The sequence below is a fragment of the Equus quagga genome, chromosome 22 (genome assembly GCF_021613505.1).
Source record: "Equus quagga isolate Etosha38 chromosome 22, UCLA_HA_Equagga_1.0, whole genome shotgun sequence".
Lineage (NCBI taxonomy): Eukaryota > Metazoa > Chordata > Mammalia > Perissodactyla > Equidae > Equus > Equus quagga.
The window spans coordinates 15,108,509-15,136,139 of NC_060288.1; the positions used below are offsets into that span (position 1 = coordinate 15,108,509).

Consider the following 27,631-nt stretch of genomic DNA (forward strand, 5'->3'; position numbering starts at 1 on the left):
AGAGTTGACATTGAAATGACTTTTTCCTGTTAGCATTTGACCAACTCGAACCCTCTCCATTTAGATTATTTTAAATTTTCTCCACTGATGCACTATACTTAGGTGTATCCTTTCTGATAAAATGGCTCTTTAACACTGGTAATTTCTAGGGAAGGCAAAGCCTCTTGATTTTTCCATCTTTCTTGTTAAGTATGGAAGCTGTCACTCCCACAGTAGAATTACAATCACAGCTCCACTTAGAATGCCAGAGTATTCCATATGTTTTCAGAACGTTGTCTTTATACCATAGAGTGATTGTCAATATGAAAATAATAAATGGGACTAAGATATTAACAAATTTTGAATTTGTTTCAAAGCATTGTTATACGTTTAATTTTGCCAATGTCATTGCACAGGCTGAAGGACCTTGGAATACAGCTTCTAAAAAAAGACAACGATATAAACGAATTTCTATTTTAAATGAGATGCTACCCAGATCACAAGAGACATACACACTAAGGGACTATAGGGGTCTACAGAAATATACGACTTTCCTGGGATGGGGCCTGTTTGATGAGGATGAGGTCAGGAAGGGGAACAAGGTGGGCAGACCTTCCTGGTTTCTGTTCCTAAAGGAACAGGGCTTGCTCTTCGAAATTGCTGTAAAAGAATTTTCCTTTCCTAAACAAACATTGATCCTGTGCTAATTTCGGATTTATTTGTCGTAAAAAGCTACCATAACTTTGAATTAATTACAAAAATCTTTTCACGTTCTCTACTCTGAGGTCTGAATTTTCCTGGAATGCAGTCAGGTTAAGACGAATCTTGGTAATGTTTCCAGGTGTGAGCTGGTGCCCATGTTGACTTGATGTTCGGCTGCCCGCCCTGGGGGAGGGACCCATCCTCAGGACGGTAAGGACGGGCAGCCCAGAAGGCTTAACCCCGGTGCTCATGGCGGGCACCAGAAGTGCATCTCCATCTCTCCCAGTAGGTATTTTCCAATTTAACGATGTCGGTTAATTATGAGAATTGCTGAGGCGTGACGGGTATGCAACATGCCATTTATTGACTACACTGGCCTGGCCTGACCAGCATTGCAGAGAGAAGCAACAGATCTGCAGGGCTTGCGAAGTCATCAGAGAAGCATGCTCCTACTTACAGGCTTCTGTCAAACTGCAGTCCCTCCCTCTCTGCATCACACCCAGACTTCCGTCCTGGCTCTGGGCTCGGAGTGCTGCCTACTTTTGTGCTCACGTCGGCTTCTAAGTCGAACTTCCTGTGTTGTGTTATCTATATATAAATAAATACACATACACAAATATATATATAAAGACAGAATTATTTGAGATCCTAGGCTCCCTCGTTAATGTTGAGCATCCCTTCCCTTCAGCTCTTTCCTGGTGATAACTCCAATGCTACTTAGTTTTCTTCTAGGTAAGAAAACTATATTTTCTTACCTATGTATATACATATGTATGTATGTAGAGGTTACAATACTTTTATCTTGTTTATATACATATATGTATAAATTATATTTTACTTCTGTGCACAAAATTGTTTGAAAACAACAAACTAATTTTCTCTCTTTTGCAGACATCTGTTGTTATTAAACAGACCAATCTGTTCTTTCACTGTCCTTGAACTTTTGGTTGGGAGCTCTGTTTTTTATGCAAGCCTGTTTTTCCTCTGTTCTCACTCTTTATTTCTAAAGTAGCATCTGACCGACTTTTATATTGTGCCGTGTTGTCCATCACACATATCAGTAAAGAGAGAACGTGTATGGCAGTTGCACTCCACCTGCTAGTTGCCATTATTCCAATTTGTTCTCAAGGTCCCACTTTGGGTGCAGGACCCCTTCCCGGGCGCACGTGCTCCATTGTTCAGATCTCGCGATGGTACCTTCTGGGCTGTCGTATACCTTTAGATGTCTTTAGAAGAGTTGACTGCCCCAACCTGGTCTTTTTTGAACTTTGCAATGTACTCCAATGTGGTCGATGTTTAATGCAGCTGTCAGTATTAACGCTGTTCCAGAGATTAGGGTCTGAAAAATATCCAGCCAAGTTTAAAAAGTATTAGCTACAAAAAATTCTAATTTCATTTGGAACTGGAAATAGGAATTGGCACCAAAGCTTTTTGCTAGACTGCTTACTGTCAGTCACTTCACACTTTTCCAGGCTCTGTGCAGAGTCACGTGTTTGGGGACTGTGATAAGGAGAAATTCAAGTCTGGCACAGGCTATCAATGCTTGACAGTTATGTTGTGCTTTGGGGATGTTAAAGTACATTTCTATATGAAAATCAGAGTCTTAACAGAGGAAGGGCACTTTCTTTGTATCTCAGAGTAAGTAACACATACCCAGAGAAGCTAATGACTTGCCCAGGGTCACAGTGCCAGGCATTCTTCCTGTACAGTGTTTATACCATGACACCAAAATGCTGAGTTCTACTTTTGATGGTTTATTTGTTAGGGTTAATGTATGGGTGTTTCAGTTTTCAGATTGTGTATTTGATTGACTGAATGAACATAAAGGAAAAACACACTCTTGTGTCTTCTCTGCTCTCAGTCCTCTCCTGCGTTACTGCTGCACTCTGGTCACCAGACGTGTGGAGGGTTCCCACACATCAGGCAGGTCTGCAGCACCAGCGGGGTGTCTGCAGTTTAACTCAGTTCTGACACTATCTCCCTGGAGATAGCCTCAGATCCCATAGGTTAAAGGTTCAGTCCCACAGGACAGCCCGCCCCCCGACTTCAGATGCCAGTTGCAAGTCCAAGATGTCGCTTTGTGCTTCTGACTGACTGCTTGTAAATCAGGGGTTCCCACAGCCCCCTCCTTGGCTTAGACTTATTTCCTAGAGTGGCTCATGGAACTCAGAAAAACATTTTACTTATGAGATTACCGGTTTATTTTTAAAAGATATAACTCAGAGGCCGGCCCCGTGGCCTACTGGTTAAGTTCAATGTGCTCCACTTCGGTGGCCTGGGTTCAGTTCCCATGCACAGACCTACACTACTCGTCGGCAGCCATGCTGTGGTGGTGATCCACATCTAAAGTAGAGGAAGATTGGCACAGATGTTAGCTCAGGGCGAATCTTCCTCAAGCAAAAAAGTGAAGATTGGCAGCAGATGTTAGCTCAGGATGAATCTTCCTCAGCAAAAGAAAAAAAAAGATATAACTCAGGAACAGCCAAATGGAAGAGATGTGTAGGGCAAGGTCTGGACCTCTCCAAGTCTCCAAGCTTCTGTCCCCCTGGAGTTTGAGGTGTGCCACCCTCCTAACATGTGGATGCATTCTTCTCCACCGACATGGAAGCTCTCCAAACCCCATCCTTTTGGGTTTTTCTGGAGGCATCATTGATTAAATCATTGGCTGTTGGTGTTTGAATGTAACCTCCAGCCCTTCTCCCCTCTCTGGAGGTCTGGGGGATGGGCCTATAGGTGCAACCTTCTAATTACATAGTTGGTTACCTTGGCAACCAGCCCCATCCTTAGGGTCCTTCCAAAGGTCACTTCATTCACATAAACTCAGGTATGGTTGAAAGAGGCTTGTTATTTATTAATAACAAAAGACACCCATTTTACCTTTATGATCCGGAGCTATTCCAGGAACTGGGAAAAAAGCTGAATATTCTAGCAAAAGAAGCTCCTATGGCTCTTATATAGGAAATTATTAGGGTTTTAGGAGCTGTGTGCCAGAAACAGTGGAAAGACCAAATATATATTTCTATTATAAATCACAATATCACATTGAATGACTGTCTCATGGATAACATGCCCTAATGTACAAGAAAAATATGGAGAAACCCCCAGTGACAAAAATTATTAAACAAGAAAATGGGAAAAATCAGAAAATAGATATTGCTGAGAATTTCAGAAAGAGAGTTTTGCATAGTTCAGCTACTTATTTCCCCCCTGGATATATTTGTATATGGTTTTAACTAGTATATATTATAAGCATATTTTCATGACCCAAATTAATTTGTTTTGTGTTTTATGTTTAAATTAAATATTTTATATTCATTTATCCAACAAAGAAGGTAGGGCATCTGCTATGTGCCAGGCTCTGTTCAAAGTGCTGGGTGTGTACATCAGTAAGCCGAAAACATCTGATTTCATGGTGTTTACAAACTGGTTGGGTGAGACAGACAATAAACTATAGTAGGATGTTGAAATGGAATTCTTTCTTATTTTCATTTTTTGCAAAGTAGTGCAAAAATACGGTCGTATTCATCAGTGTCCGGTCAGGAAAATGGAAACCGCACTAGTTATGTTGACAGAGGGAATTTCATATAAGGGGTTGGTGAAACAGATAGCAGAGGGCTGAAAATGCAAAGAGGGGTCAAATGAGGCAGGACAGCGCTGGGCTAGTGTGGGAAGCAGCTGCTACCTGTGCTGGGAGAGCAAAGAGAAGAGGACTTATGAGACCTAGAAGCTGGGAGGAGGGCCCTGGAGCTGGGACCAAGACCTTTGAGAAGGAGATTGTGACCAGCTAGTGCTGATACCTCGAGGGCTCAGACGAGGGGCCCTGAGGAGGTGGGACACAGATCTCTTGGCCGGGGGGCTGCTTGGCGTGTGCGAGTGTCTCGTAGGAGTGTGCAAAGGGCTGGCTCTAGGAGAGGGGAAAAAACCTAGGAGCTAACCAACTGTTGCCAGAAACAAATGCTGCTGCCAGGGTGAAGGTTGGCAGGGTGAATGCTGCTGTTGCCGGGTAACTCTGGCAGGAACAGGAAGCAACCAGAAAGGGGCTGGTCCCTCCTCCCTCCTCCGGCCTTCCAGCCTCCCTTTGCTGTGCTCTGTTTTCAGGGCCCCTTGGCAAAGAAGAAGTGTTGTTCGTGGAGCCCCCACCCCCACGACACAAAGCAGAGTGGAGGAGGCAGTGGGGGGACTATAACTTAACAGCAGGCACGGTCCCCAAATGTTAGGTGGCAGTTACTCTCATGTTCTGAAACTACTTGCTGAAATACCTAAGCAGGACTTGCAGAAGAAGTGGCTGAAATCTGTTGGTTTTTTTTTTTTTTTTAACGTGCATTAAAAAGTACATAACATGAAATTCACAATTTTAACCATTTTTAAGCGTACAGTTCACTGGCATTAAGTACATTCACGTTGCTGTGCAACCTATCTCCATAATTATTTTCATCTTGCCATCTTCGTCCCCATTCAACAAGAACTCCCCATTCCCTCCACCTCCAGCCCCTGGCAGCCACCATTCCACTCTCTGTCTCTATGAATGTGACCACTCTAGGAACCTCAGAAAAGTGAATCGTACAATATTTGTCCTTTTGTGTCTGGCTTATTTCACTCAGCATAATGTCTTCAAGGTTCACCCATATCGTAGCAGGTGTCAGAATTTCCTTCCTTTTTAAGGCTGAATAATATGAAATTTGGTTCTATGACCCTTAGCCCAACACCCACGTAGAAGGATTTGGACATTAGGGAGGGGATGTATTTAGATTTTGGGAGGCATGCTGTGGATGTCCCCTTTCCCTGCTAACACGTGCACAGCATCTTGGGAGAAGAGAGGGAGCTGTTTCTCCCATCCTTGAGTCAGGTGGCAGGGTTTCAAGGGACCGCACAGAAAGCTTGCTCTGGGCCACCTGCAGTTTAGAAGACAGACTGGTCTGGGGTCAAGCATATGCCTGAGAAATCTAAAGGCTGGTAGAAGCAGCCTATGGCAGCAGACAAAGAGATATTGTTTGGGAGGTAGCACTCTCATCAAGGATGGATCAAAGGTGAGTGTTTTCCTTGGACCACATGTGGACCACACGAGATACATGGCATTCGCCTAGATGCTGCATACAGTCTCATCTGGACGAGTGGATAGATGCAGGTGAAAAATACTGGAGGCGCAGAGCAGGGTGACCAGCTGCTGAGAGGACTGTCATAGGCAGCAAGCAGGACAGTGGGCCACCCATGTCAGGAAACTACAGGTGAGGGACATGCAACATTGAGGGTCCACAGGAAACCAATAAATGCGTCCCATGGGGGCCATAAAAACGCTCCATAAATAAAAAGCCTTCCCTTCCCACCACACCCGGAGATCACTGACGTCAGCTCACACCAGTACCAGCCAAAAAGGACTTTCCTGGTTCCATGACTTCTCCTTGCCAGTCGCCCCACCGCGTTCCACCTCGGGCTTCCCCGTGGCTGCAGGCACAAGCTGTAGATGAGAAGTTTCCAGTTGGAATGAAATTTGGAGCTTGGATTTTGTACTGGACAGGGAATATTAGTTTCAGAAGTAAGAGTGTTTGTGAAGGGGCCAGCCCGGTGGTGCAGTGGTTAAGTTTGCACGTTCTGTCTTGGCGGCCTGGGGTTTGCCAGTTTGTATCCCGGGTGTGAACCTACACACTGCATTTATCAAGCCATGCTGTGGCAGGTATCCCACATATAAAGTAGAGGAAGATGGGCACAGATGGTAGCTCAGGGCCAGTCTTCCTCAGCAAAAAGAGGTGGATTGCTGGTAGATGTTAGCTCAGGGCTAATCTTCCTCAAAAAAAAAAAGTGTGAGTAAAGTGATTGGGAAACATTTTCATATCTATAAGTTACTGAAAAATCTGTGACTCTGCCCAAGTTTCATTTAAGGGCAGCAGATGAATGAGCGCCACAGAATGGGTTTCCAGACACATCAAGGCACCTACAAATCCCACTTGTTCGATACAGCAGTTTCACAAGTAAACATTTCAAGCAGTGATGAAGGCTGTGGGCAAAACACAGCAGAGTGTTGCCATCTGCAGCACTGCCCCCTCTGCAAATAATGATCTAGGGTTGGTGGAAATTGAAACTATGGATGCCACTGCACTATTAGTAAAACAAAAGCGTTTTACCTCTTCTTCTTCTTCTTCTTTTTTGGTGAGGAAGATTGGCCCTGAGCTAACATCTGTGCCCATCTTCCTCTATTTTGTATGTAAGATCCTGCCACAGCATGGCTTGACAAGCAGTGTGTAGGTCCATTGAGGGATCCGAACCTGAGAACCCTGGGCTGCCAAAGTGGAGTGCATGAACCTAACCACTATGCCCCTGGGTCAGCCCCACATTTTACTTCTTTCTTGCATAAAAGGGGACATGAAGCAGGACAACAGCAGTAAAGCCTTTTTTTTTTTTTGAAAGTAGCTCCCTGACTACTCTGCTGAGTGCAGCATTGTGGTCCTGGGGCCGACAGGCGTTTATGATCGGCATTATGGGGGAAGCTTCTGGAATCAAGAAAGCCAACAAGGAGAGACAGTGTTTTTGAAGAACTTTGCTATAAAAGGAAGCAGGGAAATTAGGGTGTAAACTGGATGGTGATCTGTGATTAGGCCTGGGAGGGTTTCTTTTTTTTTTTTAAGCTAAGAGATATTGAAGCATGTTTTTATACTAATGGGAAAATCCAATTGCTAGGGGAAAACTAATGCCTGAGAAGAGAGGGGAGAGAGTGGCCGGAGGGAGGCTGTTGAGCTGTCAGGAGAGCTCAGGATCAGTGTAGAGCTGGTGGGTTTGCTTTGTAGGAGAGTAAGGATAGTTCATCCCTTGTCCTTCTTCTATGGGGAAGGAGCACATGGGAACAACTGCAAATAGCTTAGTGGATTTACTAGTATGAGCCTGCGGGAATCGGAATATTCCACCTCCCTGAACCATCCACCTTTGATAAAGATACCGAATATTTTGTTGAACATATGTAGATGCCCAGGATGAAATTTAGAACTTATCTGGGACTACATCAAACTTAAGAACTTCTGTGCATCAAAGGCCACAATCAACAGAGGGAAAAGGCAACCTACAGAATGGAAGAAAATATTTGCAAATGACACATCTGATAAGAAGTTAATATCTAGAATATATTTAAAAACTCCTATAACTTCATGACAACAAGGAAGAAAGAGAAAAAAATACTGATTTTAAAAATGGGCAAAGGCCTTGAGTAGACATTTCTCCAAAGATGATATAAAAATGGCCAACAAGTATTTGTAAAGATGCTGAACAACATCCCTATCATTAAAGAAATGCAAATAAAAGCCCCAATGAAATTTCACCTTACACCCATTAGGGTGGATGCTATCAAAAAAAAAAAAACCCCCAGAAAATAACAATGTTTGGAGGATGTGGAAAAATTGGAAGACTCATGCATTGCTGGTGGGAATGTAAATTAGTGCAGCCTCTATGGAAAACAGCATGAAGGTTCCTCAAAAAATTAGAAATAGAACTACCAGATGATCCAGCAATCCCACTTCTGGGTGTATATCCAAAGGAATGGAAAGCAGGATCTCAAAGACTTCTTTGTACACCCATGTTCATAGCAGCATTATTCACAATAGCCAAAAGGTAGAAGCAGCCCAAATGTCCATCGATGGATGAATGGATAAATATTGTGCTGCATACATAAAATGAAATATTATTCAGCCTTAAAAAGGAAGGGAATCCTGTCACATGCTACAACATGGATGAACCTCGAGGACATAATGCTAAGTGAAATAAGCCAGTCAACAAGACAGATATTGTTTGATTTCACTTATATGAGGTGTCTAAAGTAGTCAGACCCTTAGAAAGAATGGTGTTTGCCAGGGACCAGGGAGAGGAAGACATGAGGAGTTTGTATTTACTGGGTATATAGAGTTTCAATTTTGCAGGATGAAAACATTCTGGATATGTGAATATACTTAATACTCCTGATCTGTATACTTAAAAGTGGTTAAGATGGTAAATTTTATGTTATGGGTTTTTTACCACAACTAAAAATAAAAATTTTTTCCTTTAATTTACAACTTATCATTTGCCTCTTTCCTCTAAAAGTCATGAACCAAAAAAATGCTTTTTAACTGATCATTCATTCATTCTCTTGACAATTCTCCACCACCGTATTTGCCAGATACAGTGAGAGGTGTTACAGATAACGAGATGAGTCAGGTGTGGTCATTGTTCATAAAGAGCTGAAAGTCAAGTAGGGGGAAATAAGCATAAACAAAGGATTACAATGTTTTTTCTGTTCTATGCGATCCATGGCTCCTGATTGTAAGCAACAGAAACAGACTCTAGGGATCTGTCAGCTGACTAGGAATTTATTGAAAGGATATGGACAGCATAGGAAGCCAGGGAACAAGATTTGGAAAATAAGTATGCCCAATGGCAGCTCCAAAATGCCAAGATGCTGAGGTACAACAGTCCGTCTAACCAAGACCCAGTGCCACTGATGAAGAGTCCTGCCACCACACTAGACATCACTGCCATAGTTCTCCCTTGGGTATGGAATCCAGTAGCCACTACATGACATGAAGCAGGCCATCTTGCCATTCCTTAGCTGATCTTTGACCCAGCCATGTATGGCATCTTGATTCTGGTTAGGCCCCCACTGAGTCCAGATTTGATGGACCAGAGAAGCAAGCTCCTAGAACCCCCTCCATTTGCTCAAGTTGGCACAGTGAATTCAGAACCTCTGGTAATGCGCCCATATGCATAAACTCAGTACAATCTAAAATTATATTTCTCTCTCTTTGGCAAGCTCCCTCCGAATCCATCCACGTGGACATTGACCCCAGATCTTTGCCTTCTGAATGCAACTGTCTGTAATCCTCCTGGTGTGTAAGCCTTCTGGGTTTGAATTTGTAATTGTCTCCCCGGGCCATTGCAGGGAAGTGACTAGGTACAGATCTGGGGACAGTGAGAGGTGCAGGGAATGCGGTAGGGTGGAGTGGGCTGCATTCTGTTCCTCTTACAGGAAACCCCTCTGGTGGGGGAATTGTAGGGCCTACAAGGAAGTCCTGATTTGTCCTTATTAGGCAGGGGAGGAAGTGCTATATCCATAAATTCTCCTATTCTCAGGGCTCCCTTTTAGCAGGAATCACCTGGCCGGGACACAGCTGCCATTACCAGGAGCAGTCGCAGCTGGACACCCTCACAGTTCCTTTACTTTTGAATGACTTGCTTTGGATTCAGAGTCCAGGATGAGAGTTCCTGATTGACTGAATCTAGGTCAAATGACCCGGCCATCTCTACTAGTTTCCTAGGGCTGCTGTGACAAATTACATAAATGTGGTGGCTTAAAATGACAGAAGCTTATTTTCTCACAGTTCTGGAGGCCACATGTCCTAAATCAAGTTGTCAGCAGGGCTGTGCTCCCACTGAAGGCTCTAGGGGAGGATCCTTTCTCTCCTCTTCCAGCTTCTGGTGGCTCCAGGCGTTCTTTGGCTTCTGGCAGTATAGCGCCGATCTCTGCCTCGTGTTCAATGGCCTTCTCTCTGTCTTTGCCACTCTGTCTCTTAGAAGAGTACTTGTTATTGGATTTAGGGTCCTCCTGGGTAATCCAGGGTGATCTCCTCTTGAGATCTTTAACTGCAAAAGACTTTTTCCAAATAAGGTCACATTCATAGGTTCCAGAGCTTAGGATCTGGATGTATCTTTCGAGGGGCCACCATTCAACCCACTGTACCATCTGTTGTGTACTGGTTTGTATTCCTCCAAAAGATCATATGTTGGAGTCTTAACCCTCAGTACTTCAGAATGTGACTGTATTGGGAGACAGAGTCTTTAAAGAGATAATTAAGTTAAAATGAGGTCATTAGGGCGGCCCTAATCCAATAGAACTGATGGAAATTTGGACATAGACATGTCGAAGGAAGATGATGTGGAGATACAAGAAGAAGACAGCCAACTATAAGCCGAGAGAGAGGCCTGGAACAGAGCCTTCCCTCACGGCCTTCAGAAGGAACCAACCCAGCTGCCCCTTTGATCCAGACTTCTAGACTCCAGACCTGAGAGAAAGTAGATTTCTGCTATATAATCCACCCAGTGTGGGGGACCTTGTTATGCCAGCCCTAGGAAACTAATACACCATCCCACCAGGGCAAGGGGGGCAAGAAAATTTCCCTGCTTCAGCGTCTCTGGTGAGAGGCAAGGCCTGCATCTCACTCTTACTTCACACCATGGGGTCATCCCTAATAAAAAACACAGCTGGATGTGAGGCAGCCCGAATAAACCAGACAGTGGCCACCACAGTGCTAGTGCTGAAGGGTATCCATGACCCACAGGGGAGGCACAAAGAAGCACATGGTGGTATCCTAGCTGGGGGACAGGAAAGGCTTCCTAGAGAATACAGCCCAAGCTGGACCTGCAAAGATGAACTGTTCTGTCAGGTGGTCTAAAGGACAACCGAGGCAGAGGGAACCGATGAGGAAATGCATGAAGACGTCAAATGTCTAATGAATTCAGAGAATCTCACGTCATGGCTCTAGATAAGGAGCTGTGCCTGAATGTAAATCAGCTAAGTCACTAAGCTGACGCCTTTTTCCTTATCACAGCAAGAGTTTCTCAAAGAAAGAATCAGTTGTTGATTTACATTGTGGTGCAAAGCCCTTATCCCATTGTAACAAGCAGTTCCCTGCCTGGCTACTTTGAGTTGCTCTGGTAGGGCATATGGCATGGAGCGGGGTGGGACATCATGGGGGAAAATGCTGGAGGGTGGGGTGGGGTCAGATCAGGGCCAGCTTTATGGCTTTATGTGACATACTAAGGTATTTGGACTGTCTAAGTCTGCAGAGGAGGAGCAAGAGATGACTATCATGATGCTTCACAGGACGAATTTCAGGGCACAGAGTTGTGAAGGCAGGGGGACTCGTGGGTTTGCAAACCAATATACTAATCTGGTCCCCAAAACTCAGTTCTTTATACCAGTGTTGGTTTGTAACAATGATTTTATCCATCTGTAGTGGAATGAGAAAATCAAAGAAGGTTTAGTCAGTTTTTCATAGAGCTAAATTTTATTCAATTTTAAAGGACTTCTTTAGTTCAAAATTATGGCCTCCCAACTTTTGTGGGGGTAAACTGTCCATTCATTTATGCAGTTAGATGGTGACAGTAAATAACAGGCTTTAAAAATATGTGTGTGTGTCCTGGCCTTCAAGTAAAGAATCAACTGGTCCCTCTGAGATTTTTCAGGTCTGTGAAATCCATGAGAGTGGGAACTCCTAGACAGCTAGGTGTGGGCCTAGGCTCAGGCTGGGACAGTGGAGAAGGACTTGGAGAGACACATAAGAGGAATGAGATGGAAGTGGAATACATGGGATAAAATACTTGACAGTCCAGGGGCCAGCCTGTGGTGTAGTGGTTAAGTTCGGCACGCTCTGCTTGTGGGCCCAGGTTTGGATCCTGGGTGTGGACCTACACCACTCATCAGCTGTGCTGTGGTGGCGACCCACATATAAAGTGAAGGAAGATTGTTAGGTCAGGGCTAAGCTTTCTCAAGCAAAAAAAACAATCAAAAAAAAGCAAACTTGACCGTCCAGGTGTTACTATACTTTGTATGTACATGAACTCTCTTCCTGAACCTCAAACATACAATCAGATTTTTTTTTTTTTTCTTGCTTATAACCCCATGAATGCCTCTTTTGGGTCAATTGTATTATAAACGTATTTTATAAAATACGCTAACACATAATTCATCCTCACATTTCTCCTCTTAATTCTATTCTTAGAAAATCATTACAGGATTTATAGTTTTATAGTTGACTACAGCCAGCTTCATGTAAAAGCTCCTTTGTGATCAATCATTTGACAGTAAAATGACTGTGGGATTCTCTGTCACCCGACCTGCCGAAACCTTCTTTCCTAAGAGAAAAGAGAACTGGTAATGCTCTGCTTCTCCACTGGTGTTGCCTTTTGAAACATCAGAACAGTCTTCTTCCAGGCTGCCCTACTGGGGATCCTATTGCCTTTATCTTAACATAGACTGAGAGGTGGTTTTGTCAAATTGATGCCAGCAGCCAATGCCTGGGGGAAGCTGGGTATTATATTTTCATTTTTTTTAAATCTCATCTTTGATTTTCTTGTTCTTTTCTGGCATTCTCTAATCTACAAAATCAAAGTGAACTGCAATAGAGTTACAGTGAATATGGCCTAGTCATCGCCTCTGGAGGAGCACTGTTGGATAACAGATCTCATCATCATCTTTTCATTAACTCCTCTTACTGACTAAGGCATTGAAGACTTTGTCTTTGGTAGCGTATCTGAGAGGACTAATTCATTTAGGCACAAATGCCTGAAGGAAAGGTGCAGAGACAGTTAAGTTGGCTGGTGACAGTGGAGTGCCTAGGTCAGGGCGTGGAAGAGTGAATCCCACTGGAGAGCATTTAGTTTCAGGACAAGCACGGGGGCTCAGTAAACCAATATCATCTCCTTTATGATTAAGGCAGGCTCCACAATTGCGTGAGAAAGATGAAATCCTTTGACTAAAGGCTCTTTCAAGACCCTTCTTAAATGTTTTTCCTAAAAAGTCAAGCTTTGCAGCTCTCAGTGGTGCCGATCCTATACCTGCTATGATGGAGAGATGACTGGGGTTACAACGTACATGCATATTCTGAAGACCAGAGAGAAGCTTTCCAAAGCACACCCGGAGCAGTGATTCTTAAACAGGATCCAAGACTGGGGTGGGGTGGGGAGCAGGAGAAGTTGGGGGAAACTACAGGCCTCCATCCTGAGAATCGCTGTATGTAGTAAGAGGTACAGTTTGTGGTGGTGAGGTGTACACACAAAGGATGTGAAGACTAGGGAAGATGGTTGAGAACTGCTCTAGATTAAGGTCCATTTGCTTCATCTTCACAGATAAGGAATCGGGCCCCGAGCTATTATAGAACTGGCTTTTCCTGCCACGCCAGGCATCTCTCCAGACCTCATTTTATACCCCAAGACCTCCACATTACAAAGTGCTTTTTGGCATGAATGGTCCATTTTTCTTTTTTAGTAACTAAGAGTCTTTTGATGAGTTTCATGACAGACCCACTTTATTATGAAAAAAGAAAAAATAAATATGAACAATGAAGACCTAGGAGTGCTTGTCAAAGTGACATGGAAGTAGCTGACAACATGAACAAATATTGAGCAGTTAAGTTGTGCTGGCATGATTTAAGACAATTTAGTGCTATTGTCTTAAGTACTTGGTATACATTTAATTAAGCCACTGGATTCACAGTTGACTCTCAATGCTTGCAATTTTTCCAGGAATAAGCGGAAATCATTCAATTTAATTTGGGGAGAAAGTACTGTGTATTTTACAGAAAGCTTAGGAATTAATTCAGACACTGCTCTTATACTTCTGGCACATTCCATATTAATAGTTCTTTCTTCACTGGGTAATTTATGCATAGGTCAAGAGGTCAACCTGGGCTGTAGCTGGTTCAATATTTTTATTATGTAAAATGACATTTACTATTTTTTTCCTAATAGGGCTATATTCCCAAAGACTCATGCAAAGTGGTTCAGCATGTGAAAGACCTCACTATTTGACTTCAGTCCTGCTACTTTTCATTTATATTACACATTGAGAAAGTCGTGAGAAGAAGCTGTCAGTCTCGGAGGGGAAAACTGCCATGGTTCACAAAGACAAGAAGTAATTTTCCTGTAATCACAAGATGACTCAGGTTAGTACCTTTCAACTATTGCTGCAATTCACATAATCTGAGGTTTGGGGACACTGTGCGTGTTCCCTAATGAGCCCCAATTCCTATAATTTTAAATTTATGACAATGTGATATAAAGTAAGCTGGAGTTTATTTTTGCACCAGGTGGAAAAAAGAATCTGGAAATAGTTGTACAGGGTAAGTTAAAATTACAAGAATATATTTAGTATTTTTTAGAGAGTAAAATTGCTTCTCTAGGACTTAAAGAGCATTGTTAAATGATAATTTTTATCATACAGAAGTTTGTAGTATAATCTGTACTTGAAAATAATATGTAGATAAGTTTGAAGTATCTGATATTAAAAGGTTAAAAAGAACTATGTGTTTTATAATTAAGTGTAAGTAAAGTTTTTGAACTCTCCTGACTCACCTGTATTTTCACTCTAGAATTACAGTTTGAGTATGTCTTTGAAATTTAAAGCAGAGTTTGATGCTTTCCTTTTTAATACTGTGTCGTCTGTGGCATTTATAATAGGAGAACAATTTACAATATTTATATTTGTTTTTAGTTATAAAAATGTGACTGTTGCATACCTCAGGTATATCTCTAAAACAGGCCTCTGCTAAGGCAGGAAATCTGAAATACAAAACACAACTGGAAGAGCTCGACCTTAGTCCTGCTTTCCTCGGAGGCCTTTTGGCCCCCGGCAGGGTCTCTATGATTTATGACCCAAGATTCGAGGACCAGTTTGTCTGGAGTGAGGTATCGTTGTCTTGCAGAGGGAGCTAAGGAAACAGCTCATTGATTCGTTGGTTCTACAGTTAATTATGGAGTGACTGCTCTTTGTTCAACATGATCCTAAGCACTATGATATATATAAAGAAAGGTCAGATTTCAGTTCCTGCCCTCCAGGAGCTTCTAATCTAATTGGGAATGTATACAGAGTAGAGAGTTCAAGATGGTATCAGGAGACATGCCCTAAGAGTGATAGAGATAATACATATGCAGTATACAGAAATACTAGGAGAGATTAGTCTTATCCAGAGCTGTCCCTGAAGTCTTTATGGAGGAGGCAAAAGCTAGACTTTGAAGGCCAGGTAAGATTTTGGAAGGGTGAGGTGACTTTAGAGCATTTCAGATGAGAGAGAACGGCTTCAGCAAAGACCTGAATGAGGAGCCATATACAAGGCCCACTCAAGGAAGGGTGAGTTGAGTCCTTTGGGTGGAGGAATTCGAGTTATGGTAGTTACAGGATCTAAGCCTGGAAAGGTAGACTCGCACCAGGTCATGGAGGGTTTTGAATGCCAGTCTGAGGAGTGCAAGCTTTATCCTGTAGAGCGTAGAGGTACCCTGAAGGGTTTTCAACAGAGAGGTGATATTATCAAATGGACACTATAGGAAAATTATCCAGCACTGGCATGAAATAGGGATCCTAAACTGCTTTTCTTGGGGTCATGGAGGGAAAATTACAAGTTACAGCCACCAAGCCAGAAAGAGCACATATGCTATGTGGTCTCTGCAGTTGCCTTTTCCTATAGGAGTGTATAGTGAATATTAATGGAGAAAGAGTGTTGCAGACTCCCAGCATTATGGATATATTCGAGGTGGGACGGGGGACAGAGAGACCAACCAGAAAGTTATAATAACAGCTCCGATACTAGGTCGTAGCAGTGAAAAAGAAAGAGGAGAGGTGCCAAATATGGCAGCACTATTACAACAGCTCTGATATCCTCTTAGGCTAGCAGTGGTTCCAACAAGACATTGCCATTCCAGTATGTTCTATTGCCAGAGGGTTCCAACAAGAGGCCTTATTTAAAAAGAATGGAGAAGACTACAGGTAAAAGTTGTTCCTTGGCTCACAATATTGCATTAAATTTAAAAAGCAGAATACAGAACTGTATTCAGTTTTCTCGCAGTTTTCTGATAATATATTTACAGGAAAGAAAAAAGTATTAATTAAAAAAAATGTTTTTTTAAGATTGGCACCTGAGCTAACATCTGTTGCCAATCTTCTTTTTTCTTCTTCTTCTCCCCAAAGCCCCACAGTACATACTTGTATATTCTAGTTGTAGGTCCTTCTGGCTCTGCTGTGTGAGATGCCGCATCAGCATGGTTTAATGAGCAGTGCTAGGTCTGTGCCCAGGATCTGAACTGATGAAACCCTGGGACACTGAAGTGGAACACACAAACTTAACCACTTGGCCACGGGGCTGGCCCCAGTATTAATATTTATAAACCAAAACAACACAAATTCACATAGTAACAAGTTATCTTCTAATAGAATATGATTGATAATTTTGACTTTTTCATTACCTAGATATTCAACATTTCTTATGATGAGCTGTTTCTTTCCTTTTTTTTCTTTTTGGCTTAAAATGCTCATGCTGCCTGTCCTTCAAGAACAGTCACTCAGGGACCTGGACTGATGCTTCTGTGATTGCAGAGGAACTCGGTGAGCCCCCCACTGGCTCATAAAGCTTCTGCCCAAGAGAATCCACATTTTTGTTGATCACATTTCATGGTCACATGGCTTTGCCTGAATCAAGTTGGGTGAAGAAGTGTCATTCCAGTCACATACACAAAACAGGAAAACCAAACATCTGTGACCACTCAGTGAGGACTCTTTGTAGAAGCAGGAATTGCTGATGTCCTTCTCTTTTTTCCTTTCTCCATGGGAAACATACCAAACCACTGACCTCTCCTGTTAGTTTCCTATCACATTCTCTCCTCTTTGCCATTCTCCAAGGAATAAGGGCTAGATATAAAACAAAACAAAAAGCAAACGCTAGTGCAAGAAGTACTGATGACTTAGAGGGGATTAAGACATGGTGGTAAGGTCAGAGACCCAACCAGCTTAAGTCAAAAGGGGAATTTATTGCCTCTCTGAGTTGGGAAGGATAAGGAAGAGCCCATAGAACTGCAAGAAGCAATCTTAGGACCGGAACCAGGACTCAATGCTGCCATGGATCTTTTTCCCTCTCCATTTGTCTCTCATCTCTGTTTGCTTTGCCTGACTTTATTGTCTTCTACCTGAAAACAGGTCTTTTCCTGGTGGTAGAAAAGCTGGCCACTGGCAGTCTGACTTTTACATCTTTCTAACTCTGTGATGCCAGAGGGAAGGACACCACTTCCTTAGCTCCACACTAATGTATCTTAAGGAAAGACTCTGATTGGCTGACCTTATATTACCTGCCCACCATTGAACCAATGATTGTGTCCACGCATGTGGGGTACCATGATTGACCAGGCGTGGGTCACATACCCATCCATGGAGGATAAGATACATATTATCAGAAGAAGTTGGATGGTGAACTTGGTTGGACAACTAAAAACAATAGCTACTCTAGTCTGCTTAGAGTTAGATATACCTACAATATACCTAGAATGAGAGACCTAGAATGAGCTTTTAAAATTATAAATCCAATTATGTTGTCCTCTGACCCACCCACCAACTTAAAACCACTTTCCATTGCACGTAACATACAAATGATTTCTTCTAAATATCACTGCATTACTTTATATGACTTCTCCTTACCTTTCAAATTATTTTCCCTTCTCTCATGACTCACCAACAAGGCATGAGTTCCAAGGACCTAGAATTGGACAGCACACAGGTTAGGAAGTCTGGCTAAACGAAACCCTACCTCCTTCACTTCACCTTGAACCTTGCACTCTTATTTTAGTCCCAGTCTTACTAGCTTAATCACATTACTGAATTCACAAGGAATGTGCTTATATATATAACTCATATGGAAAATACTGCAGGAAATTTAAATCCAGGGAGTGTAAAAAATGTCATTTTGGATAGCCTCAACTCTACAGATCAATTTCACGGTCAGCTCTTTATTCCATAGTGTACAATCTTAACTGTAAAATACAATAAAAACAAAATGGATTTATATGGTTCACACACTTTAAAATCGCTCTTTGAATTTAGCTGTTTATGGTAGAAACCAGGCATTATGGGGGAGAATTAGAGAAAGGTCTCCAAGGGTATTGTCCAGATACTACAAATTCTGAGCTTGCAGCTGGAGCCAGCTTGAAGGGAATCGAGTGTATGTTGATTGCCACTTAACATTTTCAAGTGCAGTAAAGTAAAATTTATTTGTTCTAGGGTTCTCGAAATTGTATTGCCTGATTGATTCCTTGAGGGGGAAACATTTTAAATAGCCTTAAGTCGACTGAGATTTTGATTAAAAAGAAAAGCACGCAGTGTTTGGGTTTTTCTCATGTGTAGGCAGTTCTAGCCAGCCATATGCTTACTTTGTAAATTCTAGTTGAGGGTGCAATATAAGCTGTTTCAATTTGGGTGGAAGCTTTGTCAGACCTCACAAATGAGACTTGTACTCTGTGAGGAGTTTGCCAGATTTTTTGCAGGGACTGTGGGCAGGTCTATAGTAATTAAGGATAACCTACTGCTAATTTAAATCTTGAAAAGCTCTTCCTGGCAGTAGAAGGAAGGATGGAATTAGAATATCATCGTTTGGTGATAATTGTAGCAATAATTGTTTTAAGCAAGAGTCATCAATGGATTGGATGCTAAAATTGGTGAGTGAGAGTATGAAAAACAGGGTATTTTCATAGTCTCAAAGTCACTCTCAAGATAGTTCTTAAATACAAAGGAAGGGGAGGAGGCACTTTATGGTTGAGTAATCAGACGCCATCTTACCCAGTGCTTCCTACTTCCCAGGGTGGGGGTAGTGGGGGGGAGGGGACAGGGAAGCTGTCCAGAGACAATACCTTCTGTCTCACACTCCCATCTGCAAGCTTGTGGGTGTAGGATCCCCTCTCTTCCCACACTCCCCAGGGTTACTCTGTCTTCTACCGAAGCCAATGCCACCCTCCGTGCTGAGTTAGATTGCATTCTGGTAATGTTTGTTTGTTCATTATTGAGAGTCTGTTGTGTGCTAACTACTGGGGATTCAGGATTAAATAAGACAAGCTCTTGTTCTCTAGAATCTTCTAGCCAGCGCTAGAGAGAAATATCTAATAGACGATTACAGCCCTTTGTGATCCAGAGAGGGATGCGTGGGATGCAACAGGAGTTCATGATGCAAGATTGAACTAGCTGATGTGCACCTGTAGGGCCAAATGGGCTCTTAAATGATTGAAAATACTTTCTATTGATTGGTAAGAAGCCACAGTCGGAGCCCCGGGCCACTTCCCTGGGAGACCCCCTCACTCACATGTCACAAGAGAATAATGAAAATATTGACCCACTCTTGTACTTTTCCACTCCTTTCTGACTGTCCTTATCCTGCATGGGAAGTCAGAGAAGGCTTTCTGGAAGAGGTGATGCCTGTGCCAAGAATCAATAGAAGTTAGCCAGGTAAAGCACAGCATCTGTTCAGGCCCTTGGATGAGAGAGAATGTGTCGTATCTGAGAAACCACGGATCATTGAGTATTACAGGCTCATCTGACACTGGGGAAGGATGCTGAGAAATGGCTTCAAGAGGTAAGTTGAGGACAGATCAGAAAGAGCCTTGTACGCCCTCCCAAGACACCTAAACTTGATCGGACAAGCTATAAAATGCCTTTGAAGAAGTCTAAGATAGGCAGCAACACAATTTGATTTATGTTTTAGAAAAATAGTCATGGCATAATTGCAGGAAAGAGACTGAAGGGTCAAAAAAACATTTGTTTACAGGCTGTTAAAGAAATTCAGGCAAGAAATGAGCACCTTTTCGAAGACAGAATCAGTAGGAGTATAGAGAAATGGTTGGAATCCAAAGACACGAAAAAGGTAGAGTCCGTAAGGCTTCAGGGTTGGGTTGGAGTGGTGAGCTATGTGTTAGAAAATTTTTAAATCTATTTAGCATCAGATAGAATGATTTTACTCAAAGTGAACCACTGATAAGATTCTTGTGTATGCTTCCAGAATCAAGAATCGATCTTGCACAACAATTTACAGTGGCTAACTCATTCCCAAACCATAATTCTCTGAAGATCTGCAGGTAAAAACTATGCATTTGCTAGTCTTTTGACAACAATGGGGCGGTTACAGTGAAGGTTTTGTTCTTTGCAGCTTATAAAAAGTGTAAGAACGACACAAGCTTTGGCAGTTGTAGGTTTCCAACTTTAGGAATCTGCATTCTCCTTTGGCCGTCTCCGGTGCATACTCTGACCTGCCTTTCTTGGCGTGGCCCTGTTTTCCCAGGATGGATTATGAGGCCGCCCGGCTGGAGAAGCAGCATGTGCACGATGTGTATGAGAGCACCGCCCCTTACTTCAGTGACCTGCAGAGCAAAGCCTGGCCTCGTGTCCGCCAGTTCCTCCAGGAGCAGAAGCCGGGCAGCCTCATCGCCGACATAGGTAACCCAGAGTTCTGCCACGTAGTCTGAAATACGGTCCATCAGGCCTTTCCTTTTCAGATTCATTTTACATTTTTCTTCTAACCAGAAGTCTGAAATTTTGTCCTAGACTATTCACTTTATAGCAGAAATTCATATGATCAAGTCAGAAAGTAGAAAACTTCCCCAGATCTACATTTAGATAGTGGCGATCTTCTCAGAGCCTTTGTGTACATCCTCATACAAAATCGACCAGATATTGATTGAATAAAACAGGACTGAAATGACTGCTTGTGAAACTGACCTCTTTAAATTTAGAGACATTCACATTGGTAAATACAGTGTTTGGGGGGCTCCCCTTGAGCCGCTCTCATGCCCACCACAGAAGAGCCAGAATTGGGGGATTATAGAAGAGGTCCTATAACCTCTTATTAATCTCATGGATCCTTTTCCTTGGGTGTTTTATTATTTAGAGCACATCTTTAATTAGATCATATCTTCATAATCACTGATTTGCCTGGAGGACTTTGGCTCAGAATCTTTCTGAATCGAGAAGTGGTAAACCACAGCCCAGCAGATCTAAGACTGAGGTTTAAGACATGGTAGGATTCCCACTCGAGGCACGCCCACCTAAAACTGGTTCCCAGCGAATGCATGCAGACTGTGCCCATAAGGGTCATAGGTCCGTAGTTACAAACTGTCTAATTTCACGTTTACTCTAAATGTTGGTAAGAGAAACAGACATGTGCTCAAGGCTTTTGGCTTGTTAAAGATGCTGCAAGCAGTGTGGAATTTGGGGAAGGGTCATGTTATGTAGAAATGGAGAGTCTTTGAAAAATATCTCTATCATGTCAACTTTTTAAAAATAAATCTGATTTCAGAAGATTCAGTGAGTTTGGAACTTTTACCGCCCATAACGTAAGCAAAGTACCAGGATCTCAAAATTAATTGGGAGGAAAAGGAACTGTTCAATAAGTGGCTTTGGGACAACAGTATTTATATATATGTGTATATATGTGTATATATATATATATATGCTACTTTCTCATACCTTACACCAAAAATTCCACTGAAGCCGAGATTTAAATATAAGAAAATGAAATCATTAAAGGACTAGATGACAACTAGATTATTTTAAAAAATACTCTCAGAGGCAAAAGACCTCTCTATATATGACACCAAAAAAAGTCAGAAATCAAAAGAAAATACAGTTGATTGTCATTATGCACACCGCTTATGTTCTGTAAAGTTGCTGTGAACACTGAATTAGTGAATACTGAGTTATTGCCCCCGGGGGAAATATAGGATTAGGTTCCGTGAGCCTCTGATCACAACATTTTTGTTAACTGATCAATTCCTAACCTTGTTTCATGTGTGTTTCTGTGTAAAGACACTGATTAAGTATATACTGTTGATTTATTAACTTTGAACTCATGGGCAACACATTATAACTGATGCCTGAACAAAGTTTATGTAACGTCTGTTTTGACCACAAGCCTCACCACAGCCTTTTTGCCCTGAGGAGCCCTAGACAGCACATCAGCACTGTGCTTGGGGGCCATTTTAAACAGTGAAATCACCAAGAAAAAAGCACAGACATGCACAAAACGTGGCATTACATAGACCACGTAAAGGACACTTGTTGACAGCCTGAGAGCTGAATCAAGAAGGTGGGGAACAGGGCCAGCCCGGTGGCATAGTGGTTAAGTTTTGCGTGCCCTGCTTCAGTGGCCCAGAGTTCACAGGTTCAGATCCCAGGCATGGACCTACACACTGCACATCAAGCCATGCTGTGGCAGCATCCCATAAAATGGAGGAGGATTGGCAACTGATGTTAGCTCAGGGCCCATCTTCCTTACCAAAAAAAAAAAGGTGGGGAACAGGTGCCCCAGGCGACTCATATTCTTGACTGCTCTATGGGTGCGCGTGTCAGGGAACAAGTGTACAGGGCTGCAGTATTGACTCTGGGGTTACAAATAAAGTTTAGCAAGTAAGTGAACATGCAAATACAGAATCCGTGAGTAACGAAGGATTCACTGTATTGGTATCTTAGACCACATAAGATTTTAAAAGTTCTACAAGGCCAAAATCTCGATAAATATATAAATGAAGTAAAAAAACCAAAAACTAAGTAATCCACTTAAATGGTTCAGTAACAAAGGTACAGAAGGATGTACCGTGAAAAATATCATCCCACCCCAGTCCCCCAGCACCACCTAACCCACACCAGAGGCAACCAGTGCTCTTAGCGGCTTGTATAATCTTTGAGATATTTCACGTTAATGTAAGCATATTTATGCCCATGGATGTGTGTATGGGTGGATTTCCCTTTTTCAATTACACAGATGGTAGTATGTTACACAAACAATTACACCCTTAGCTTTTGTTTCTTTTAATATATTGTGGAGATCATTCCATGTCTGTTCTTACAGAGCTGCCTTTATTAAAAGCTGCATAACATTCAATGCTAATAACACTATATTAACAGATATATGTTTGTTATATTTTGCTACTACAAATTATGGTACTAATAATATTCTTCAGATACCTCTGTGCAAATCAATAATTATATCTATAGCAGATTTTTTGACCCATTTGTATCTTTTGAATTTTGTAGTATTTACATTTTTTTACTATTCAAAAAATGAATAGTAATATTTTGATTACACAATGAAAGATATGTTTTAAAATAAAATTGAAATTAAAGAAGAAATAAATGAAAAGGAAAAAAAGAATCCCAAAGGGATTAGCAGAAGAAGAGAAGGCAGAATAAGATGACTATCTCCAGAAGGAAAAATTTTTTCTGTATGTGTTTTCCACTTGGCTAAAATCATCAACTGTTTGTATTGGCGAATGTCTGGTTGTTAGATTAGCAATTTATAATTAATTAGTAATAAAACTTTGCATAGGTAATAAACATCCAGAGGCAATCAGGTTCCAGTTGCCCAGGCAGAAATTCTCTAGGCTGCTTCACTATTTTGGGGGTACAACTTTGAGTTAACTAAAACTTGGCTACCCACCTCACCCCATTCCCCAGTCAAGCTGATTTGCTGAGGTGTGTTGATAATGGCTCCTGATGGAAACTAAGTCTTCAGGGCAGATGTCAGGAATTAAGTGAGCAGGAACTAGAGCCTAAATGAAAAGAACTGGAGTGATTCAAAGACAGCAGAAATGCGAAGTACTCTGAGGAAATACTGTGACCTCTGCACTTACGGTAATACTGTTACCTGAAATGGGCTAGCAACAAGTCCATTAGATGGTGCATGGAGGGTGGTCGGTGGTTCGAGATCTTGGACTAGTTTAGAAAGCAGGAGAAACACCAGAGCTAGAGTCTTTTTGAGCAAAGTCACCTTTTAACCTGACATCAGAGCCAATTGCCCTAATAATATTGAAATTTTTATTTTTGTGCACATAATAAAAATTAACTTTTCAATAATTCAGATTCCCTTTGCCTCTTAATTCTCAGTGTATTTATTCCCAGTCTCTGTGGTCATATTTAATTTGCTGAGTCATTCTCCAATTATCATCCCTTCATTGAGTCAATAAAAATTTAAAGCTCCTACTATGTGGCAGGCACCATGCCTGCACAATAAAACATATTTCCTCATCTCTGGCCCCCAGAAATGTATATTAAATGGGAAATAAATAGGCCATGTTCTTCTTTTTCCCGTAGGAAAAGAGAGTTCTCTTTCAGATAAGGTCTTAGCAAAAAGCTCTTATTTTCGAAAATGTGGTTGTTTCTGCAAACTTCAGAGGGAACATTCAGATTAATTTAGTTATTTCCAGCAAAGACTTGCCCACCATGGGCCAAAATATTTTTGTTGAAGTGAGGCAATTATCTCCTTTCTTCTTTCTTTATAGTGTGGTGCAGAATACAGAACAGAGGGGAGGGGAAGCATGCAGACACTTCCTGTAATCTGTCCTCAGTACTGTGAAAGGTTATCATTTAATGAGATTTCGTAAAGGAGCATGAGGATTGTCGTGTTCTGGAGCTTGCCGCAGTATCCAAAGTGTTCTGATTTATTTCTTGCACATTTAAGATAATAGGGTGACTAGGCTTGGCAAATATTCTTGATTTCCTTATTAGGATAAAATCTTCCCGTCTAGCATCTCAGTGTATGCACTTAGAAATGGATAATGCATCATATTTGGGGGTTCCCCTACTATTCTTAAAAATGAATGCCTTTGGAAAATATGGGCTAAATCAAAGGGGCTGGGGCACTGGAAACGTTTCAGGAGATGCTGACATTTGAAAAGACCTCAGTTTCCTCATTACCATATGCTCTCTGAATACTTCCCTGTAGCTCTAATGGTCTATGGACCTGGTTTTTTTAATGCTTTCTTTTGGTGAGGAAGATTGGCCCTGAGCTAACATCTGTTGCCAATCTTCCTCTTTTTTTTCCTCCCCAAAGCATATACATAGTTGTATATCCTAGTTGTAAGTCCTTCTAATTCTTCTACATGGGATGTGGCCACAGCGTGGCCTAATGAGCGGTGTGTAGGTCCACGCCCAGGACCTGAACCAGCAAACTCCAGGTCGCCAAAGCGGAGCATGTGAACTTAACCACTACACCACCAGACTGGCCCTTGAATCTGTTTTTGTTTTTAAAGTATGCTTTTTGGAGAGGAAGATTGGCCCTGAGCTAAGATCTGTTGCCAATCTTCGTGTACTTAACCACTATGCCAGTGGGCTGGCCTGAATTTATTTTTATTAGTATCTTTGAAGTAATTCTCCCTCAGTTCTCTAAATGTATGCTCTGAGCCAATAAAAGAATGAGCAAACAAATTTTCAAGATTATTTTTCCTAAAATATGACCATCATCTTTGAAATATTCAGGATTTCAATTTTAAAATTTTGTGAATTATATTTTCCCCATGATTGCCCTTAAATATTGGATACTTTTTCTCATAAGAATTCTCAGGAACAGTGGCTGTGAAATCTAAAATAATTCTAAGACCCCAATCATTTCCATTGGGACAATAACATTGGAAATCTTGTTTTTTTATTCATAGGCTCTCCACTGTCTCAGCTGGCATCAATGAACCTTAATTATGCTTTTAGTGTCTCATATAATTTTGAATAGCACCTATTAAGGAGGAATTATTAAAGAGTGTTGTGATGTGTTTCAGATCTTTGGATAGCAGTAGATATTTTTTCAGGCAGAAAAATCTAGAGTTAATGCCAAGTAGGTACAAATATCAGCTCTAATGGTATCTTTAAACATTTCGGAAAAGGAATTGGATGATATGACTGTGTTAGAACATAAAACTAGGTACTAGGTTGTAGGTTCAAAATGGTCATTCATTCATGTTACCACTTTCTTCACTGTAGTATCAGTGAGCTCTGATTGATCCAAATCTTCGGGTTGTGTAAATCTTGAATTATTTGGGTCTCTGCCACCAGAAAGTAAATGTCAAACACGGTCTTTTTAAGGAAAAAAAAAATAGTTCTGTGTCAGAGTTGTATGCTGAGTCAACAGAAATCATTTAAAACCTAGCACTGACAATAGATTGGATAAAAAGATGTTGAAATCCTTTTTTCATTCAAATTAAAAATTTTTGAAAAGCATGTTTTATTGTACGAATTATTTTATTTATATCCATTGAAAAGTTGTTGGCAGTCGTTTGTTTTACGTAGCCAGCAAGTGGTAAGACTGGAGACAGAACAGGAGAATAAAAGCCCATCGCCTATAGAGCTGTAGATAATGAAATACGTACGTGAAGGTAACTTTTGTAAAGAGCCTGGACACTGTCCCTGGGAAACTGTCATTCCCTGCCGTGGGCCAGCCAACATTTTTCGGTTGCGCCAGCATGCTAAGCCCTCTGGACATTACCTCATTAAATATTCAACAAATACTCTTTCTTTTTCCTCATTCCCTTTCCCTCTTCTATTCTAAAGGAAAATATGTAAGCGTTCCCTGCAGTGCAGGCTTTTCTTTTGCTTTTGTGAATACCTTCATGCCACGTTGTAGTCTGTCTCGGTGAGTTAATGTAAAATCATTTCTATTCCTTGTGATGAGACAAACTGACAATTTTCCACTTTCCCTTAAGGACAGCTTGTAACACAGGTTTTTCTCTTATAGGTTGTGGGACTGGAAAGTATCTTAAAGTGAACAGCCAGGTACATACCCTGGGCTGTGACTACTGTGGGCCATTGGTCGAGATTGCCCGGAGTAGAGGATGTGAAGTCATGGTATGTGACAACCTTAATCTCCCCTTTAGGGACCAGGGCTTCGATGCCATCATCTCCATAGGAGGTAAGGCAGCCCGGTCACACTTTCACTCTTCGCCGTGAGAATAATGTCACGCGGTTGAGGCCACTCTCACAACCCAACATCCATTCTTTGTAGAAAGGGCTATGTAATTCAGTTTATCTAATCTTTAAAAATACTTCAACTGATTGATTTGACTAATTTCAAATATACTTAGGAGGGTACATATGATTGTTTAACTGGTTAACCTTCAAAGGGTTAATTGTATTCTTTTTGATGACTCATCTCAATTTCTTTTACTTATGAGTAAGACAGTATTAGAGGAGTTTTGCCTCTTGGAAACAGTACTTCGTGATCCTGAAATGAAGCCAGATTCTTCCAATGTAAAGGAGATCTTTAGAAGTCATACCACCTTTTTTAGGCCACAAGTGTGCCCTTAATTAGCAGAATATTGTAGGACTAAAGCACTGAATGTCACCTGGAAAGATGTGTCATCCAATCTGCCACTCACTGGTACTCAGGTCACTGGGGAAGATGGTCCCACCTGGTCCCAGATTGCATTGTTTTCATAATGCCACTCTTCTCTCTTACTGCCAGAGACTGTTCCTAAGTTAGGGAATCTGTTCCTCATATTTTCCCAACAGGTGTGCCCATAAAATACACGTAGCAAAAATGAAAAGAAACCACAAAATCCATGCCTGAAACATATACAGATAAGGCTCATTTTACTCAATATATGTATTCCTGAAACCTGGTATGTTACTCATATTTTAATATGCCAGGAAAACTTG

General features: G+C 41.6%; 1 protein-coding gene across 3 annotated transcripts in view; it reads left to right on the top strand.

The window, feature by feature from the left end:
• TRMT9B (tRNA methyltransferase 9B (putative)) overlaps positions 1-27,631 on the top strand; it is a 49,400-nt gene that overhangs the window by 15,040 nt on the left and 6,729 nt on the right. Inside the window, exons 2-6 of one of the 3 annotated variants that reach the window (XM_046648628.1) lie at positions 14,164-14,357; positions 16,075-16,174; positions 16,743-16,789; positions 20,496-20,650; positions 26,712-26,885. In XM_046648628.1, coding sequence (XP_046504584.1) covers positions 20,497-20,650; positions 26,712-26,885 — 328 coding nt within the window. In that variant the 5' untranslated portion in view covers positions 14,164-14,357; positions 16,075-16,174; positions 16,743-16,789; position 20,496. Of the gene's footprint in view, positions 1-14,163; positions 14,358-16,074; positions 16,175-16,742; positions 16,790-20,019; positions 20,082-20,216; positions 20,293-20,495; positions 20,651-26,711; positions 26,886-27,631 lie in introns of those variants that run through there. The other 2 variants (XM_046648625.1, XM_046648626.1) reach the window with 2 other exon arrangements.